The sequence below is a fragment of the Camelina sativa genome, chromosome 15 (assembly GCF_030686135.1).
Source record: "Camelina sativa cultivar CO46 ecotype springtype chromosome 15, ASM3068613v1".
Classification (NCBI taxonomy): domain Eukaryota; kingdom Viridiplantae; phylum Streptophyta; class Magnoliopsida; order Brassicales; family Brassicaceae; genus Camelina; species Camelina sativa.
This window is the reverse complement of record NC_141894.1, coordinates 8022964-8044866: the sequence shown is the minus strand read 5'-3', so window position 1 is coordinate 8044866 and position 21903 is coordinate 8022964. Positions and strand designations below refer to the sequence as shown.

Sequence of the window (21903 nt, the reverse complement as noted above, 5' to 3'; positions counted from 1 at the left end):
CTTATTGATAAGATTCGAACGAGAATAAGCTCATGGACTGGTCGGTTCCTTTCTTATGGCGGTAGGCTTCAGCTCATCAAATCTGTCCTCCTCAGCATTACAAACTTCTGGTCCTCTGCTTTTCGGTTACCAAGCAGTTGTCTGAAGGAAATAAACAACTTGTGTTCCGCTTTCTTGTGGGGTGGTCCGGACTTGAAAACACACAATGCTAAAGTGGCTTGGGATGCTGTCTGCTTACCTTTCGGTGAGGGAGGTCTTGGCCTGCGACCACTAAAGGAGGTAAACACCGTTTGTGGCCTTAAACTTATTTGGAGATTGCTCTCTACGAATTCCCTATGGAGTCAGTGGGTGCATACATATCTTATCCGGCAATCATCCTTTTGGGACGTCGGGGACTCGCCTCAGCGGGGTTCGTGGATGTGGCGGAAGTTGCTCAAACTACGAGGGTTAGCTAAGCAGTTTCACAGCAAAGACATCAAATGCGGTCGTACGACTTCGTTCTGGTATGACTGTTGGTCTCCAATGGGTAGGCTGCATGATTTGTTTGGTGACCGGGGTTTTATTGATCTTGGGATCTCAAAACAAGATACGGTTGAATCAGTTATGCTACACCACAGGGTGCGGCGGCATAGAGTCGACTCTCTCAACGCAGTGGAACGCCTCATTACCACTGTCACTGCTAAGAGGAAGCCGGATGCAGTTGATGTGCATTTGTGGCGTCATAGAACTGGTCCAAAGAAAAAGTTCTCGACAAAAGACACCTGGCTCCAGTTGCGCATAACCACGCCTGTGCAACACTGGGCAGAGGGTGTTTGGTTTCCTCAAGCAACCCCAAAATATGCTTTTTTGACTTGGCTCGGCATGCTTAATAGACTCTCCATTGGAGACAGAATGTTGAAGTGGAACCAGTCTGTTGACTCCTCTTGCTCGTTCTGCTCGGCACCCTTGGAAACTCGATCTCACATCTTTTTCCAATGCTCTTACTCGCATCAGATTTGGCATGCGCTCACCTCGGGTTTCCTTGGGGTTCACTCAACATCTGATTGGGAATCCATTAAGACCCTCTCCTCGAACTCAACCCTTGACAACAATCTCCGGCTGTTACTACGATGTTCTCTTCAGGTTGCCCTCCACTCCATTTGGCTTGAACGCAATAATCGTCGCCATGGTGAATCCCCTGTACCTGCCACTACCCTGCTTCAACGGATTGATCGAACCATCAGAAACAAGCTTCTGCTCCTTCAAGATTCGGGAAACCGTTCATCTAGAGAGGCTCTCACCCTATGGTCCACCACTAGAATCTAACTAATGTATGCTTTTCAACAAAGCTTAAACCCAGCTTATATTTGATGTAAAGAGAAAACGGTTTTTTTGATGAATAAAATTTTACATTCATTCAAAAAAAAAAAAAAAAAAAATCCTAGTTCGAACAAAAGAAGTGCTATATGTTTTAATGGATCCGAAAACTCTTATTCACAAATTTTTACGATCCAAAATTTCAGAATCATATATATAAAAGTAAGGTTTTGATCTCTCCTTATTGGTTGATTTTCATTTAATACTTTTCAATTTCTTTTATTTTTAATTAAACAACACATTAAATCATATTCATTAATGCATACTTTAATTTCTTTCTTTACTACTAAATTGTAACTGAAATTACATAAATTGTAAATTGACGTTTTCTCCTCCATTCATTTTCATTTAAACACACTATTAATTATAATTGTAACTCTTATAATTTAATTATTTTAGAAATATAAATTCCATCACTTTTTATCCTATAAATAATCATTCTCACATATTATCCTCCACCATATCTCAAATCCTAAATATTTTCTTTGTTTTTTTTATAATGTTCTTGCATAGGATGAAATCCCAATTAAGAGTTTGATTATATTTTTTTGTTTACTATATATTTTACATTGTTTTGAATTTTATTGTTTCTTTGTTTTGTGTATTTCTTCTTCTTCTTTTTTTTTTCTTTTTTTTTTTCTTTTTTTTTCTTATATTATTTTGATTTAAAATACATATGTATTCTAATATGTATAATAAAATTTTGATGACTATAATAATATTTTGGTTATAACCATCTCATAACAAAGAAATCAAGCTAAAGAAATTATCTTAATTCTTTACTTTAGATGTTTGATTAGTTCTTACAAATTCATATCTATTTATTTTATTCATAAAATTTGAAATGTTCTCATGAAAGAAAATTTTGTAATATAATTATCAAATCAAATTTTCTTACCTCTCTCTTACCTCCAAAAAAATTGTATTAAATATATTTTAGAATACTCATCATTATATTTAGTTTATGATTCAACATATAATTATTTAAAAATTTAATCCAAATATGTATTTTAAGGATTTTGCTATATAAAAACCCAGTTTGATATTTATTTTCTTTCTAGCTTTTACTACAAGGATAAAAAATTAATACTAAGCCTAGCAGTATAACTTAAATTAAGGGAAATATATAACAAATTGTAATATAATTATCAAATCAAATTTTCTTAACTCTCACTTACATCCAACAAAATTGTAGTACATTTATTTTAGAATAATAATCATTATATTCAGTTTATGATTCAACATATAATCATATAAAAATCACAATTTTTTAAATTTAATTCAAATATGTACTTTAAAGATTTTTCTATATAAAAAACAAATTGATTTTTTTTTTTTCTATCTAGCCCTTATTTTAAGGATTAAAATTATAACTAAACCTAGCAATATATCTTAAACTAAAGGGAATAGAAAAAAAGATTTATTTTAAAAAAAATCATTAAAAATCGTATTTTAAATCTTCAGTTCATATGATTTTATGGGAATATTTTTTTTTTTACTTTCAAAATAGTTTAGTTGTTAATTATTAAACACTTTAGGTTATGTGTTAGTTTATATGAAAAACTTATATTATATATTTAAATCACATAGTAAAATTCGTTTTTATTATTAATAATATTTTATTATCTCAAATGCTCAAAAATACTAATAAAAATTATTATCAAATTTGAAAAATAAAAAACAAATAACTTTAAGAGATATGTATAATGTATGTATGATTATATTTAAATAAGTTATATATTTTGATATTATATGATTTGAATAAATAAACGTGTAAAAAATATTAATGACATTTAAATTAGTTTGTTAAGTTTTTTTATGATTATCAAATAAATTTAAATTAATTAATATATTCTATTATACAACAATCCGCGCATTTGCGCAGGATATTACCTAGTTATTTATAATAACGAAGGTGTCACTTTGAACCACCAACGGACTTGATAACTATTGTGGCGGTGATATGGTTCAATTTTTCCGAATGAATATTTTGTTTTGGTTAAGATCGGATAGGATTGGTTTTGTTTGGGTTGAAGCACCTCTAGCACAACAATTTAATAATTTTACCTTTAACCAAAAAAAGTTAATGATCTTACATATAATATGTAATTTTCATTTCAGTTTATCTTTTTTATCAATTTTAAAATCAAAGAAAATTTATACCATATACCTAATTATAAACAAAATTTTCCAATATTGAATTATGAAATTAAATTTAGCATTTAACTTAAGATATTGATTGATCATAATGATAATATATCCAACAAATTTTCTTTAACCATATATATTCACAAGTGTCAAATACTTTTTGAAGTTTAAGTTCTCATTTATGATCATTATCTGTAAATATTTACATATTCATAAATGAAAATGAATTTTTTCCCAAAAAAAAAAAGACAAATTTGACCAAAAAGATGGAAAATCAATTAATAATAATAATAATAAATTAAAGACCATAAGTTATATAAATAGAGTCAATCCTCCAAGATCTGGAAAAATATAAACATTTAGATACCTCAATAGAGTCAATCTCCAAGAAATACCTCAATAGAGTTCATAGAAAAAATTATTATGGGTAGTACGAAAACTTTGGTGATTTGTTTCCTTGCAATGATATTTGCAGTTTCATTGTCTAGCCAGAATGTTTTGGCTTCAGGTATATTTCAAGTTTGGTTCAATTTTATTTTACAAATTAATAGAGATCATGTCAAAAGCTATATTTAATTTAAATATCTATGTAGAAATTGAATTGACCATGTTTTTGTTTTCTATGTATATATAGACATGCATTCAAAAGTTTTTGTTAAATTTTTATCATTTGGACATGTTATATAACTATCTTTTTATTGAAATATTATATAAGATTAATTTACAAATGTTTGCATCCATTGTGTAGAAAATTTTTAATTTGACAACTGCCGTAAGCCATGTTCAGAATTCTATGGACGGGAGGAATGTATGAAGGACTGTAAAAATATTGGATTTAAAGGTGGAGACTGTGGTTCTCCTTGTATTCCATGTCCTGTGAAATGTTGTTGCCAATTATAGTACACTTATATATGCTCTCTCTTTCTCTCAAATTTGACGATTCTAAGATCGTATATATATTCTCTAAATTATTGGAGTTAATTTGTATTTTGCTTTTAAAAATAAATTCAATAAAATAATAAACAGTTATTATAATAAAATTCTCTTGAAATCTGCTATATAATAAACCTTATACTAAACCTAACGTAAATAGCATAATAATGATGAAATTCATTACAAGTCTAATTATATAACCTCTCGCGAGCAATAAGTCAATATTATCATATTACTATAGTCTATAGTATATGTTTGAAGATGAAGAGGGAGAGATATTAATATTAGTCAAAGTTACAATTTAAGATAAAATTTAGAAAATCCATTAGTTAAGAAAATAATCGTTGGTTTAAGCAAATAATGTCAGAAGAGTTTTTCGTATCAAATTTATCTAGTGGTTGAAACTTGATCAGTCAAACCGGCAAACTTATGGCCTGGATACCAACAGGGCCGGTTCTACACGCATTTGCACAAGGTTCATTTTTAAAATAATAATAAAAAAATTTAAACATTGGACACCAGCCTAGTTAATTATACTAGTAAATATTTATAGAATTGTGTTCTAAATTAAATGTCAACCGCGCGACGTTTGCCTTAGAAAAGAAAAAATATGATGATATTTCAGATTGTAACATTGCTCTCTCCAAGCTATATCTCTCGATCACTCAATGATGAAACGCTTTCCCGTTATTGCAATGAATGAAATAGTCCTCAAAACCTTAACATAAATTTGGAGACCTCTTCCAATTAATCTTTCGCTTACTATGATACAAAAGAGTGAGTAGTATATACGCTTGTAGATTGTGGAGCTGCTGGAGAAGGGAGCATATGGGAAAATGTTTACTTAAAGATAATTGAGGAAAAGGAAGCTGGTTAGTGGTTAGTATGACGATCGATAATGATGTTCAAGCTCCAAGTAAAGGATATGTGAAAGTAATTAGCTCAAATCTTAATTATTGAATGAAACATGAGTTGGTTTGTAGACTTTAATTATGCCCAGCTGAGGTTAATTAAGATATCATTTTAAGTCATAAGGAACGATAAACAATTTTTTTTTTTTAAAAAGCAAGCAAGAAAAATTAAAAAAAATCAGGAAAACAAAACAAGCAAGAAGCCAAGAACAACAAGCCGAAAATACAAGAGTCGAATCCCATGTAAGATAAACTGTGATCGCATGTCTCGATTTGAGTTGTCAAACGGACCGGCCTACGTTCGTTTGAAACACTCGAGTTACTCTGAAATGCATTTCATTAAAATTGTATTCTTGTTCTTCATATATTTTTTTTGGTCTTTATTTTTATTTTGATTATGTCTGTTTGTGACTTTTGGGGTGTAGTTATTAAAGAAGATAAATAAGTAAACGAGTATGCAAACCCCTAATCAGAATGTTGATAACATAAAATCATGCGAACAAATCTGGATTCGATTCAATGATAGTGTCTTCTTCGCGATGATAGTGAGAGACAAAAAAAATCAATGGAGATGAGAGGCTATGGAGGAGAAGAGTCGTGAAAGGTTTTTTCTTCTTTGGCACTTAAAAGTATTTTTATGTAAGGTCTGAAAAATTTTCCTAAATTTTGGGAGAATAAGTGATTTTGTCGTAGCATTGTTTTTAGTGTTATTATATAGTAATCAAAATTTTCCTAAATTTTGGGAGAATAAGTGATTTTGTCGTAGCATTGTTTTTAGTGTTATTATATAGTAATCAAAAGAAGACATCCATTTTTATAGCAGTTTAGTACAATGAGCTATCTTCTAATGTTATCAATGTAGACTTTTCTTGTAGTGTTATTTACGATTAAATTGAGCTATTATTTGCACCAAATAAAATAAACTTACTCCAAGATAATATTATTATAATTATACTTTCAAAAATAACATGTTTACAACATGTTTAGTTTATATAGCAAGCGCAAGTTTTTTCAGGAGAATCAGGTGTCACATAATAACATTTTCCGTGCTTCAAGTTTACCTTCATGCATTTTATGACGCAATCTTTAGTTGTCTCGCAAGAACCTACCCAATAATCGATATTCGGTGTGACATCAGCTTCTGCAATATCTGTAATATTTAATAAAACAAATTAAAAAATATAGTATATATATAATATATAAATAAACATATCATATAGATTTAAATAAAAAATGTAGATTTCTTATGTTGCATACTTGGGATCAAGAGAACAACCAAACACAAGAATATAAAACAGACAGATTTGTATGAAAAAGCCATTTTTTAAATTATTTGTTTTGTCAATGAAACATAATCGACACACTTACGAGTTATATATATAGAGATGTTATCCCTCCATAGAGTACATTCCTAGTATTTTTTTAGAATAATCATATCAAATCAACTTTTAATTTTTAGATATTGTAGGATATTGTAGTTGACTAAATAATTTCTAACATATTCGGATATGGAGTCGATATACTCGGATCCTTCAAATCTGCAAAACAATTTACCCAAAAAATATTAATATAAACAATTAAGGAAAGTTTTGTCCGGAAAAACATTTTAAGGAAACAAAATCAAAACAGTATTCCTAACTTTTGACTGAGAGGATTAATAGCAAATCATTTATACCAATTATGTCATTCGAGAAAACTATCCATATATATTTGATTTAAACCGAAAATATCATTAATATAAACATTTAAGGAAATCAAATCCAAATCAGTATCTGTGATAATTTACGATTCAATTTGAGCCGAGAGACATCAAAATTTTAGGAATTCAATCATTTTTTACAGTATCTTTGTATATTGAATTTAATGATAATTTGTATATTCCTATATTGTTCGAAGAGAATATTATGGAAATATCTTTATGAATATTTATTGCAAATCTTAATTAATAACAAAATTCAAAAAACCTATATATCAGCGTTACTAAAATATGACCGTGCTAGAGCACGGGTTGAAATTCCGGTTTTTTTATAGAATACTATGTCATGAAATCATATACTTAATATGACTTATGAAAATAATATCTATTGTGTAATATATATTCTAGTATATCTAGATTTTGACCCGCGGTATAACGCGGATTAAGTTGTGTAATAAAAAATAATTTTTGTTTGTTCATTTTATTTGATTTGTTTAGTGTTTAAAATTATATATTGTATTTTGATTGTTAATCGTATGACTTAAGCTATAGTATAGCATACATTAATTTTAGGACCAAATATATAACATATGTTTGTCAAAATCGTCGTCACCGAGAAAGCATACCAAACAACATTATTCCAAATTTAAATTTAATATGAAAAATCATATTTTTGAAATTTTAACCCGTGCTCTAGCAAGAAATCGTATTTATTGATTTTTTTCATGTTATAGTGACATATTATTGACCCGTGCTATAATAAATCAAATTTCAGAGATTAATTTATACAGAAGAGTGATTAATTTCTTAGATTTTTTGTCTATATATGGTTAGTTAAATATTCTTTGAAATTTTATTTTATTATTTGGGATATCTTTTTAAGAGGATCATAATCCTAAATCTATATAACCTATCAAATAATTAATCTATATAATATATCAAATAATGAATCTTAATTAATTATATCCTATATTAATATTATATGGTCTACCAATTTGAATTCGTGTACTTCCGTTTTATTAAAAAGAGGATAAAAACGGAATGATCTAATGTATTGCCTAAATCGTCATTAACAACATTAACTACGAAGTTTTGTATCTGCTGACGGATCTTCCTTATAAATAAGTACTACTCTTATTATCTATATATACATTTTTAAGTACATTTTAGGTTTTACCCTTTTAATATTGCTTATTTAAAATTTTAGTCCCTATAAAATTGCACTAAAAGCAATAAGTAAATGTTGTAAATTGACAAAATCAATTTTTTTATAGAAACTAATTAATTTTATCTAAATTCCTTATTAATAGCAAAAAAAAAATTTCTATATATGTGTCCCAAAATAAAAAAAAAAAAAAAAATCAATCATTAAACTGGACTGTATATACTGAAAAATAAACAATCAGTTAAATTAAATAATTATATATTAAACAAAAAATAATAGTATTATTTTAAATAAATACAAAATATTATTCTGATTAATTATACATTATACAAACAGTTATATTTCATAATTTTAGTGTTTTATCCTGATAAAATTATAATACTTTATGAATAATTGTATTATCGCTTAAATATAAAAAATACTAACAATTAAAAATATATAATTTTATTACTACTTTAAATACCGTTAAAATCAAACATCATTATAAATAAAATTAAATAATTTTCCCGTGGTGTACCACGGATTCAATCCTAATTCTTTTCACAAACCAAACCACCTATTACTTCGATATGATAGAAAAAAAAATCCTTAGGTTACTATCTTTTTTCTTATGACAACTTTTATAAATGTATCGGACTTATACAATACTCTGTGTTATTTTTGCTTTTTGTTATATGAAATTTCAAGTTTTATGATTTGTGAGGGTATTAAAAATTTGATGTGTTTTGCAGGTATAAATCTCTCTCTAGGTTCGGTAAACATTTGAAACCAAAAGGTCTTTCAAAGTGATAAATGCTTGGAATAAGGTAAATCACTCTTTACTTGGAAAATGATTGTAGAATATCTTTCCAGCAGTTGTTCAAATTCGGTCATCCTTCTCAAACTTGCACGAGTATGTTCATATACTGTAGAATATCTTTCAATAAAATGCTCTAATCTAAAGCTCAAACAAATAATTAGCAGTCTCAAGTAGTCTCTTCTCTCTTAAGTGAAGTGTTTTTGTTTGTTTCACTAATAGTTTCGATATTCTTAAGTGAATGTCTCATCAGATGAATACTAATAGATATAGCATCAAAAGAATTAAATAACTGACCTTTTTATAGTGCTTCCATCGAAAGAGTTGACTGTAGCCATAGAGTCTGATTATTCCAGATTTTCCAAGAACTATAGCTTCCCAAGAACTCACTTGTCACATTATTTTTAACTGTTTTTTTTTTTTTTGTTATAATCTTCTGTGCTGTTTTCAAAACTTCTCAATTTATATATCCTGAAATTGAACAAAATAATATGAACGGTAATAAGATTTTCATGTGCAACTACAAAGAAACTACGATCACATTATTTATTTTCTCAAAAATATTATGTTGACAGCAAACTAAAAAAAAAAACTTATGTGATAGGTAGATTTATTGAACAGCCAAGCTCTCATGACAAACAGTCAAAATCAACCCAGATTATTTATCCAATGTTTTTTCCATATCTAATCTATGATACAATACATTTATCAATCCGAACTAACTCATAATTTTAATTTTTAACCTAAACTTTATAAGTTTAGCCGATTTCAACATCTTTATAAACAGTGTTAGTTGACTGTTTAATGGCTCTGAGTCATACGCCAATAAGATGGCCATATGACATGTAGGCATCAAAACAACATCATTTTGATTGGTCAAATAAAAGTAAAATAAAATGTAGTTACAAGGATTTGAACCAAACTGTGCCGGTGGTTCATGAAAACTGTAGAAATCAATATGTTTCGTGGTTAAGGTGCCAGTGTGTTTGACTGTGCTTTCTTAGGTTCAAATTCTTGTAACTACATTTTGTTTTAGTTTTATTTGAGCTATCAAAATGACGTTATTTTGATGTCTACATGCCACATGGTCACTTCATTGCGGTTTGACTAGCGTCGTTAAGCGGTTAACAAACACCGTTTATAAAAATTGTTGAAATCGGCTAAAAAGTTTTAAGTTTATGTACGTAAAAAATCGTTTACCAAAGGGTTGCAAATCTACATTTTGTAAAATTTTAATTCATATTTTTCTAAAGGAGGGGCCAATACACAAAGTTACAACAAATCCTATAAAGATTCTAGATTCCCGAACACAAAGTTACAACAAATCCTATAAAGATTCTAGATTCCCGAACACAAAGTTACAATTATCTATACTCACGGATTGTACCATATCAATATTAAATTAATTAACGAAACACTTACCGAAAGAGATAGGATGATTTATTCTTCCACGATATATATCATCCAAATCTTCGAATCAAAAGTAATTCTTTGGACTCAATTGTTGGACCAGCGTCATAGTGGTATTGTCCGTGAATTTAATTTGATAAGGATGATGAGTATTCCTCTCATTCAGAGTTGGATTGATTACTTTGAAAGATCTAATATCATATCAGCCACCATCGTCAATATATTTTTGGAGTTTAGCGAGTGTATTTGACAAAAAAGTAGTTTCGATTGTGTTACCCTTCACAGTTTAATAACAATTGTGTAAGAAGTCATATATATATAAGAACTGTTAAAAATTAAAATTTAAGTAAGAATGATGCTCAATTAACGACACTAACCTCTACATCCACAAGAAGCAATACTCTTTTTGTAAAGAACTCGCTGATACTCCAAGAATGTAAGATCTTGGCGTGTATACGCCAATTAGTTCTTCCGGGAAGAACATCAGCAATTTTATTGAATCTCATGGTTTTCTCAAATTAGGGTTTTTCCTGTTTCTTCTCTGTTAACGAAAACGAAAAGTGGATTCCGGATTTGTAAGAATACAAACAGTCACGATTATACGTTGCGTCTTAATCGTTTTAGTATATCACCTTTTGTTTGACTATTAAATATTTTTAATATTTATTATTATCTATATATAATAGGAAATCCACTTTTGAGGGTCAACTTTAATCTAACGGGTGAGATTGTTTCTACTATCTCATCTAACAGTCTAGAATTATTGATGATCCCAACAGTTGCAAGTTTTTTTCAACAATCGTGTTTCTTCGTCTTACCCCATCTTTTAAATTTCACATCTTTTAATTTTTACACTTTTTTGTTTCACAGCTCTTTATTTTCACATCTCTTTGTTTTTATTTATATACAGATTTTTATGAACTTTGAAAAAAGTTTTTGTTCTTTGAGTATTATATTATTAATGATGTCACCCTTTGTTAATGATCTCAAAAGTTGCAAAGTTTTGATCCAACAATTGTGTTTCTTCGACGCACCCTCAGTTTTCCATGTTGGCACCCGTTAGGTTTCACACCTTTTTGTTTTGCACCTTTTTGTCTATATAAAATTGCAATGTTTTGATCTGATAACAAACCTACTTTTAGGGGTCAACTTTAATCTAATGGATGAGATTGTTTCTAATATCTCATCTAACGGTTTAGAAGAATTAATGATCCCAACAGTTGCAAGTCTTTTTACCAGTAATTGTGTTTCTTCGTCGTACCCTCATTTCACACCTCTTTGTTTTCACACCTCTTTGTTTTCACACCTTTTTGTTTATATATATATATATATATATATATATATATATTATACACAGATTTTTTTGAACTTTGAAAAAAGTTTTTGTTCTTTGAGTATTATATTATTAATGATCTCACCCTTTGTTAATGATCTCAAAAGTTGCAACGTTTCGATCCAACAATCGTGTTTTTTCGTCGTTCCCCAACTTTCCATGTTAGCACTTGTTAGTTTTCGCACATTTTTGTTTCACACATTTTTGTTTCACACCTCTTTGTTTTCACACCTTTTTGTTTATATTTATATACAAATTTTTATAGACTTTGAAAAGAGTTTTTATTCTTTGAGTATTATTTCGATCCAACAATTGTGTTTCGTCGTCGCACCCCCAGCTTTCCATGTTGGCACCCGTAAGTTTTCACCCATTTTTGTTTTACACCTCTTTGTTTATATAAAGTTACAATGTTTTGATCCAACAACTGTGTTTCTTTATCGTACCCCTAGCTTTCAATGTTTGCACTTGTTAGTTTTTACACTTTTTTTGTTCACACCTTTTTGTTTCACACCTCTTTCGTTTTATATATATACAAATTTTTATGGACTTTGAAAATATTTTGTTCTTTGAGTATTATTAATGTTCTCATCCTTTGTTAATGATCTCTAAATTTACAAAATTTCGATCCAACAATTGTGTTTCTTCGTCGCACCCCCAATTTTCCATGTTGGCACCCGTTAGTTTTCACATCTTTTTGTTTTACACCTTTTCATTTATATAAAGTTGCAATATTTTAATCCAACAATTGTGTTTCTTCGTCATACCCCTAGCTTTCAATGTTTGCACTTGTTAGTTTTCGCACCTTGTTTTCACACTTTTTTGTTTTTATGTATATACAGACTTGTAAGGACTTTGAAAAGAGTTTTTTTTCTTTGAGTATTATTAATGATCTCACCTTTCGTTAATGATCTCAAAAATTTCAAAGTTTCGATTTAACAATTGTGTTTCTTCGTCGCACACCCAGCTTTCCATGTTGGGTCACATTAGTTTTCACACTTTTTTGTTTTACACCTCTTTGTTAATAAAAAGTTACAATGTTTTGATCCAACTATTGTGTTTCTACGTCGTACCCCTATGTTTCAATGTTTGTACTTGTTAGTTTTCGCACTTTTTTGTTTCACACCTTTTTGTTTCACACTTTTTTGTTTCACACCTCTTTGTTTTCACACTTTTTTTGTTTTATATATATACGGAATTTTATGGACTTTGAAAGAAAAAAATTTGTTCTTTGAGTATTATTAATGATCTCACCCTTTGTTAATGATCTCAAAATTTGCAAAGTTTCGATCCAAAAATTATGTTTCTTTGTCGCACCCCCAACTTTCCATGTTGGCACCCGTTAATTTTCACAAATTTTTGTTTTACACCTCTTTGTTTATAACTTTGTTTATATAAAGTTGCAATGTTTTGATCCAAAAATTGGGTTTCTTCTCGTATCCCTAGCTTTCAATGTTTGCACTTGTTAGTTTTCACACGTTTTTGTTTCACACTTCTTTGTTTCCACACCTTTTTGTTTTTATGTATATACAAATTTTTATGGAATTTGAAATGAGTTTTTGTTCTTTGAGTATTATTAATGATCTCACTCTTTGTTAATGATCTCAAAAGTTGCAAAGTTTTGATCCAACAATTATGTTTCTTTGTCACACCCCAACTTTCCATGTAGGCACCTCTTAGTTTTCACACATTTTTGTTTTACACCTATTTTTTTATATATAGTTATAATGTTTTGATCCAACAATTGTGTTTCTTCGTCGTACACCTAGCTTTCAATGTTTGCACTTGTTAGTTTTTGCACCTTTTTGTTTCACACCTCTTTGTTTCACACATTTTTGTTTTTATATATATATAAATTTTTATGGACTTTGAAAAAAGTTTTTGCTCTTTGAGTATCATTAATGATCTCACCCTTTGTTAATGATCTCAAAATTTGCAAAGTTGTGATCCAACAATTGTGATCCAACAATTTTGTTCTTTGAGTATCATTATTGATCTCACCCTTTGTTAATGATCTCAAAATTTGCAAAGTTTTGATCCAACAATTGTGTTTCTTCGTCGCACCCCCAACTTTTCATGTTGGCACCCATTAGTTTTCACACCTTTTTGTTTTACACCTCTTTGTTTATATAAAGTTTCAATGTTTTGATCCAACAATTGTGTTACTTCGTCATACCCTTACCTTTCAACATTTGCACTTGTTAGTTTTCGCATCTTTTTGTTTCACAGCTTTTTGTTTCACACCTATTTGTCTTCACACGTCTTTGTTTTTATATATATACATATCTTTATGGACTTTGAAAAGAGTTTTTGTTCTTTGAGTATTATTAATTATCTCACCTTTTGTTAATGATCTCAAAAGTTACAAATTTTCGATCCAACAATCTTGTTTCTTTGTCGCATCTCCAGTTTTCCATGTTGGCACCCGTTAGGTTTCACACCATTTTGTTTTACACATTTTTGTTTATATAAAGTTGCAATATTTTAATCCAACAATTGTGTTTCTTCGTCGTACCCCTAGCTTTCAATCTTTGCACTTGTTAGTTTTCGCATCTTTTTGTTTTACACATTTTTGTTTCACACCTTTTTGTTTTCACACCTTTTTGTTTATATATATATTCAGATTTTTATGGACTTTGAAAAGAGTTTTTGTTCTTTGAGTATTATTTCACACCTCCAAGTTTTAAAAATTATGATAATTATTTTCTTTTAATTTATTAATCAACATGATTCACTCATCTTTGTTAAAATTTGGATTGTTTTATTTATTGATTCATTCATCTAACTTTTGTTTGGTGTCGTTTTCCATTTATTCATGCATCAATCATCTCTTCCAATTATAAATCTAGGTAATTGATTGTGATTTCTAATTTTTCATAGATTTATATGTTTATATATTATAGCAAACTCACTTTTAGGTGTCAATTTAAATATAAGGGATAAGATTATTTTTATTATCTCATCTAACTGTTTAGATTTATTAATGATCTTAAAAGTTGCAATATTTTGATCCAACAATTGTGTTTTTCGCCATATTCACAACTTTCAATGTTCACATTTATTATGGACATATATATATATATATATATATATATTATGGACCTTGAAAAGAGTTTTTGTTATTTGAGTATTGTTTAACACCTCCAAATTTAAAAATTATAAGTATTATTTTCTTTCAATTTATTAATCAACATTGATTCACACATCTTTGTTAAAAAAATTTTGAATTGTTTTATTTATTGATTTATTCATCTAACTTTTATTTGGTGTCGTTTTCCATCTACATGTATTGATCATCTCTTCCAAGTATTAATTTAGGTAATTAATTGTGATTTCTAATTTTTTATAGATTTATCTTTTTAGTCAATTTAGTTTGTTTCAGCTATAGCTCTTTCTCCCTGATTCTCTTATTATTTTTTTTTATAAATTTTGATAGAATAATGATTCATTTTTTTTAAGGTGAATATCTTTCAAAATTGATTATCTGAGTATGATTCAGTAAACTTCGATTTATATATGTTTAACATTATTCTCTTATTTTCATTGAATCGATTTTTCATTTTATATATACAAAAAATATTTTATTTAACTATTTGGTTGATTAATCTTAGTCATTATTTATGATTTTTATACTATACAGTTAAAAAATTACCATAAAGTTAGTCATTTTAAATTTTCATTTTCCCGTAAGATAACGTATGGGCTGACATCCTAGTATATATAATTACATATTAAAGGTAAAGTTTGTAGTTAATGGGAAGGAGGAAGAAGAGCATAAAGGAGAAAATAAAAGAGAAATTTAGTAGCGGTAAGCACAAGGATGAGCAAACACCCGCCACAGCCACAACCACCAGACCTATCACCACCAATACCACGACCACGAAACAACACGAGAAGAAGGGCATTCTCGAGAAAATCAAGGACAAACTTCCCGGCCATCACAACCACAACCACCCATGAACACCAATCCGATGAACTTAATTTTCATCATTTCATGAATAAAAAGGCCCATGGTCACTCGTATATATACACTTTATAATACAGCTAACAATTGTATGTTTTCAAACAATATTATTGAAACCAGATAAAATATAATCATGTGAAAATTTTAAATAATATGTTCTTAGACCATCTACAATGTATTTATCTATTATTTTATAATATAGAATAAGTCTAAATTAGAAAATGGTTTTCTCCAATGTGAAAGTCTATATCTGACTATAAAATAGAGGTAGTGTTAAAGATATTAAAAATCACTATATTTAAGAGAAGAAATATAATTCAAGTCTAAATATCCAAAAAATTATCCAACTACAAACCATCATTATACAGTCTCAAATACCTCTTTGAATCATAAGTGTTTTATTCTGGCATTTTCCATCTTTCTCTGTAATTAACACCTTTTATTATTTTCTGGTTGTGACTTGAGAGAAGGCAACATAAAGCTGTACATATGTGAAAACCGGTTTCGGTAGAAACAATCCAACATGTTCTAGCGTCTGATCTTGACTTTTGTTTATAGTAATTGGAAACGCCACAGTAACAGGAAACTGTCGTTGCCTCATACGAAAGGGAAGCTTTGCATCAGGTGGACTAACATACATCCTAGGGGTAAATACTCTATCACCAACCTTTTTTCCTGTCACGATTCTTGCTTCGATTACATGATTTGCCATCTGAGTAATAATTAACCTCGTACCATTACACAAACCTCTCTTAGGATCTATATTCCTTAGCAACATGAAGGTGCTCTTATTTTCAACGTTAAAACATGGATTGACAATCCAGAAACTTGTATACTGTTTAGAAATTCCTGAGTGTAGATCATATTATCATGATCACTTGTATCTGACGTTTCAATACTATCAGACCTAAGATATCATCTCTCCTCACCTGTAAATAAAAAAATAAAGATGAAATTTTAGATATTTATTTAATATTAGTATTTCTTAAAATTATTACTTCAATATCCATATTATGAGCTTTGCTTCTCTAATTAAGTCAGCAAGATCTGATTTGGCATCGATAGTACACACAGAATATTCATTAAGATTGATTGGAATACCAAATCTTGAATGAGCCGTTCTACCACATTCCAAAAGCAAAGCAACTATACCACTTGAAGCAACATTCAGAACAATAATATCTTTAGACCTAATATCAGCACCAAGAATAGTCCACAAGAAAGTATTCCAATATCACCAAATCCATGAACAAAAAACATACCACATTTGTCGTGATTCACAGAGTGAATGATTTCTTCATAAACACGTCTTTGCTCCTCAGTTAGCATAGGTAACAACTCATTGTACAATTCCTGTTGTTTATGAGGCTTATATATTCTCTCATCTGCGATAAGCCTATTTACATCTGTGTTCATCATACTATTATCTGGTTTAGGCATTTTCTCAAACGCCGTAAGAGACATTCCATTCGATTGCAACATCAATTCTATTTCAGTTAAACATATATTTTCTATCTGAGCCTGTGTCAACATTAGACCTACAACAGTAAAGTTAAACACTTGTTTATAATTTTGTTTTGCAAAAAATAAATAACATTCAATTAACCAAATAACAATTTGACTTGTGCAGGAAAAAACTTTTTTAAAAAGAATTATTGTCTAAACTTTTTTGTGGTCAAATATATCACTAATTCAATTCTTTTATAAATTTGTGTGGGCAAATATATTTTTAAATAATAGTTCAACTAATTTAACAAACTAAAAAGTAAATTAATTATAAGACTAAAAAGGATTCCAACAAAAATGTAAATGGAAAAGAATTAACTAAAAGAGAAGCTATAATTTATTCTTCAAAAATAGTATTTATTTTCCGTTTTTAATAATTTAAAATGGGATTCGATTATTTTATTTTTGAGATTTTCTAATTTTTGTTTAAAAAATAATAATTCATTTTTTTAAACAGTTTATTTTTAAAAGTGAAAGAAAAATAATTTGTTAAAATTACTCGTTTATATTTTCAATATATATAAATTGTCAGGACCTTTTGTCTTATTTAGAATCTTTGTTCCTCCTTTTGGTGATAGGGATCCAGCCGGAATAACATGGGTTTTCCGAAGATTTACATCAACCCTATGAGATTTTGCCGAGATCACAAAAGATTGTGTCATATCATCAAATTAAATGGATATTTGTAATATATCCTCTTGAGATTTTCAGTTCCTTCTATCCAAATCAAACCGTCATAATTATCTATAGAAATTTAACATTTTAGAAAATATAAATTTTCTTGAAACAAATATTTACAAAAGATTTAAGTATTTATTTTCCATTTTTAAAAAAAAATTTAATTGGATATGAATATTTGATTTCTGTTTTTTTTTTCTTCTAATTTTCGTTTTTAAAAGAAAAATAATTTTAAAAGTGAAACAAAAGGTCTGTAGAAATTTACTTTTTTAAAAAACAGGTAACTCAAAGAAATATTTGTAATATATTCTAGTATTTATTTTCTATTACTTTTAAATTTTAAATGAGACATAAAATTTAGTTTTCTAATTTTTTTTATTAAACAAAACGGGAAAATTACTATTTATTATATATTATTTATCCATCTAAAGCAATTTCAAATAAACAATAATTGTAAATCGTTAAAAAAACTGTTCCTAATTTTGCTTAATCTCTTTCATTCTTGAAAAACCTCTGAGATATAAAGTCCCGAATCCAATTAATATTCATTCCTTCTTCTTTTTATCAATTTAAGAGGAAAAAAGAATATTAGTCATAAATATTTATGAAAAAATATTAGTCACAAATATTTATTTAAATATTAGTCATAAAAAATATTTTATTTATTTGTAAATAGAAAGAAATCAAAGTCTTTAGAAAATTATCATAATTTTTTATGAATAGAATCCACCATAATTTTTGTGCAACTATAATCATTACAAAAAATTTTAGCGACAATATTATTTTAAAAAATTAAGGGTTCGGGTTAGCAAAAATTAATACATGAATTTCATTATATTCAATTTAGTAGATCCACAATTATGATCAATGATCATCCATGAATTCAACTGAAACAAAAAAAATTATGTAATAGGTTACATATAAATAGAATTATAATTTAAATCTATTTGTAAACAGAAAGAAATCCAAGTTTTTAGAAAATTACCATAAATTTGTTATGAACAGAATCCACCATAATTTTTCTGCAACTATAATTATTACAAAAAAAAGCATTAGCAACAATATTATTTAAAAAAAAATAAAGATTCAGATTAGCAAAAATTAATACATGAATTTCATTATATTCAGTTTTGTAGATCCACAATATATGATCAAGAGAAATGATCATCCATGAATTCAACTGAAACAAAAAAATATGTATTAGGTTACATATAAAATTTTATTTCAAATTACTAAACTACAAAACAATATAGAAAATAATACAACCTATATTTTTTAAAGATGGAGAATCCATAGACAAAGTTTATGATTGCTTGATCTTGTTTTCCAAACAACCACTACAAAAAAAGCATAAAAATTAGAATCCGATGATAATATAAAATTGTCAAAAGTTGTCTTTGCTCATTTGCTTGTAGAATAAAAAATCATGGAATAAAAATATGATCATGTTTAACCAAGAGAATAAAATTGAATAACAATCACCACTATAAAAAAAAAAAACAAATAAATACAATTATTAAAAATACTTTACCAATTTGATTTTTTTGCTTGCTTCATCAACTTGTTCGTCCAATCTTATTTTTAATATACAAAAAAACATCCATGGTCCATGGCAGGTACACCTAAAACACAACCAAACAGTATGAAATGGGTTAAACCTTTGATATGATTCAACATAATAATTAAAAATTATAGCAGCATAAAAATTAATCATGCAAAGCACCAAAGCATATGGATAGTACATCAACATGAAAAAAAATTAAAATCATACAATAGTAAAGTTGATTCAATAGAACCAAAATAATACAAAAGAAACATTATACTCTCAAAATATATGTTTAGCTTAATGAATCTGACTTCTACTGTTTTGGTTGAGCCTCTATATATAGCTTAGAAGAAAAATCGTCATAATTATCTTTACCATTTTAATATTTTAAAAAATAGAAATTTTCTTTAAACAAATATTCGTAATATATTCTAATATTTATTTTCTATTTTAAAAAAAAAAGAGATATTGTGTAAATATATTAGATTTCCGATTTTGTAAAACAAATTTCGTTTTTTTTTAATTAAAACTTAGAAAAGGGTAAAAAGGTTCAGTTTTGAATTTCATTAATGGCAAATTAGTAATCTTAAGTTTGAGGATGAATGTGGTACGTTTCAGCAACCTAGATAGAGAGAAAAAGCTTCTCCGAAATAGTTTTAAGGGCAATTTTCATTAAGGGCAAGAGAAGTCAATTTTTGTGAGATTGGCTGTGAGCTCTCTCGAGTTCTCCTTTAATATATTAGATATTCACAAGTGTCAAATACTTTTTGAAGTTTAAGTTCTCATTTATGATCATTATTTGTAAATATTTACATATTCATAAATGAAAATGATTTTTTCCCCAAAAAAAAAAAGACAAATTTTACCAAAAAGATGGAAAATCAATTAATAATAATAATAATAAATTAAAGACCATAAGTTATATAAATAGAGTCAATCCTCCAAGATCTAGAAAAATATAAACATTTAGATGCCTCAGTAGAGTCAATCTCCAAGAAATACCTCAACAGAGTTCATAGAAAAAATTATTATGGGTAGTACGAAAACTTTGGTGATTTGTTTCCTTGCAATGATATTTGCAGTTTCATTGTCTAGCCACAATGTTTTGGCTTCAGGTATATTTCAAGTTTGGTTCAGTTTTATTTTGCAAATTAATAGAGATCATGTCAAAAGCTATATTTAATTTAAATATCTATGTAGAATTTGAATTGACCATGTTTTTGTTTTCTATGTATATATAGACATGCATTAAAAAGTTTTTGTTAAATTTTTTATCATTTGGACATGTTATATAACTAATTTTTTTATTGAAATGTTATATAAGATTAATTTACAAATGTTTGCATCCATTGTGTAGAAAATTTTTCATTTGACAACTGCCGTAAGCCATGTTCAGAATTCTATGGACGGGAGGAATGTATGAACGACTGTAAAAATATTGGATTTAAAAGTGGAGACTGTGGTTCTCCTTGTATTCCATGTCCTGTGAAATGTTGTTGTCAATTATAGTACACTTATATATGCTCTCTCTTTCTCTCAAATTTGACGATTCTAAGATCGTATATATATTCTCTAAATTATTGGAGCTAATTTGTATTTTGCTTTTAAAAAAAAAATCAATAAAATAATAAAAACTTTATTATAATAAATTTCTCTTGAAATCTGCTATATAATAAACCTTATACTAAACCTAACGTAAATCCCCTATATAATAAAATGGAAGTACACAACTTTTTTTTGTAAACTATATAATTTTTATAAGTTGGTTACAAAATAGGTCATAGATTAAATATAGGTTGGTTACAAAAAAAAGTTATAGATTAATTGGTCAATCTCTGGGCTATATGAATACACTTAAGAATATTCTAAAGAATCCTCTTAAAGAGAATATTCCAATAATTTATATAATTTCCAAGATAAAATTTTTAGTATTCAATGTATTGTTACAAAATATATACTGTTAGGCACACAAAAGAATAAAATCTTGGCAATTTATCACACTTAATCGTGATTTCTGAGATTTTATTGTGCAGTTAAAAATAAAATCTTACCTAAGCACGGATCATATTAAAACACTTTCACTTCAAAAATTAAAATAAGAACAAACAACAAATATAACCATTTCTCATACATAAAATTACAAAATTAACAATATAAAACTTACAAAATAAGTGTTTTTTTCAAACCACCATATTTAGCAAATGATTTTATTGCATAATATTTTATCTAAAAAAACATTTAAAACAATTATAAAAAATAAATTTTATTCTAAAATTATAATATAAATAAAAGAAATTTTAATCCGTGCTCTAGCACGGATTGATTAGTAGCATAATAACGATGAAATTCATTACAACTCTTATTATATAACCTCTCGCGAGCAATAAACTCAATATTTTTATATTACTATAGTATATGTTTGAAGATGAAGATGGAGAGACATTAATATTAGTCAAAGTTACAA

The 21903-nt window shown here is 27.8% G+C and overlaps 1 protein-coding gene, 1 long non-coding RNA gene and 1 pseudogene across 2 annotated transcripts; 2 read left to right on the top strand and 1 right to left on the bottom strand.

The window, feature by feature from the left end:
* The first annotated feature begins 3859 nt into the window (after positions 1-3859).
* On the top strand, positions 3860-4416 carry LOC104746031 (defensin-like protein 47 pseudogene; annotated as a pseudogene).
* Positions 4417-6264: 1848 nt separating this feature from the next.
* LOC104746030 (uncharacterized) lies at positions 6265-6699 on the bottom strand. The gene is made up of 2 exons (XR_760810.2): positions 6606-6699; positions 6265-6498 (listed from the first exon to the last, which is right to left on the bottom strand). It is a non-coding gene; the product is annotated as an uncharacterized LOC104746030 (long non-coding RNA).
* Positions 6700-20408: 13709 nt separating this feature from the next.
* Positions 20409-21082, top strand: LOC147926375 (defensin-like protein 47). Its single transcript, XM_087489510.1, has 2 exons — positions 20409-20554; positions 20797-21082. Exons 1-2 carry the CDS (start codon positions 20470-20472, stop codon positions 20946-20948), a joined length of 237 nt encoding a protein of 78 aa, XP_087345636.1. The 5' UTR covers positions 20409-20469; the 3' UTR covers positions 20949-21082.
* The last annotated feature ends 821 nt before the right edge of the window (positions 21083-21903 follow it).

Bases quoted from the DNA above. Each gene is read 5' to 3' on its own strand.
- LOC147926375 (XM_087489510.1), top strand. From the start codon at position 20,470: ATGGGTAGTACGAAAACTTTGGTGATTTGTTTCCTTGCAATGATATTT. The intron at 20,555-20,796 runs GTATATTTCAAG...TCCATTGTGTAG, and splicing joins CCACAATGTTTTGGCTTCAG to AAAATTTTTCATTTGACAAC.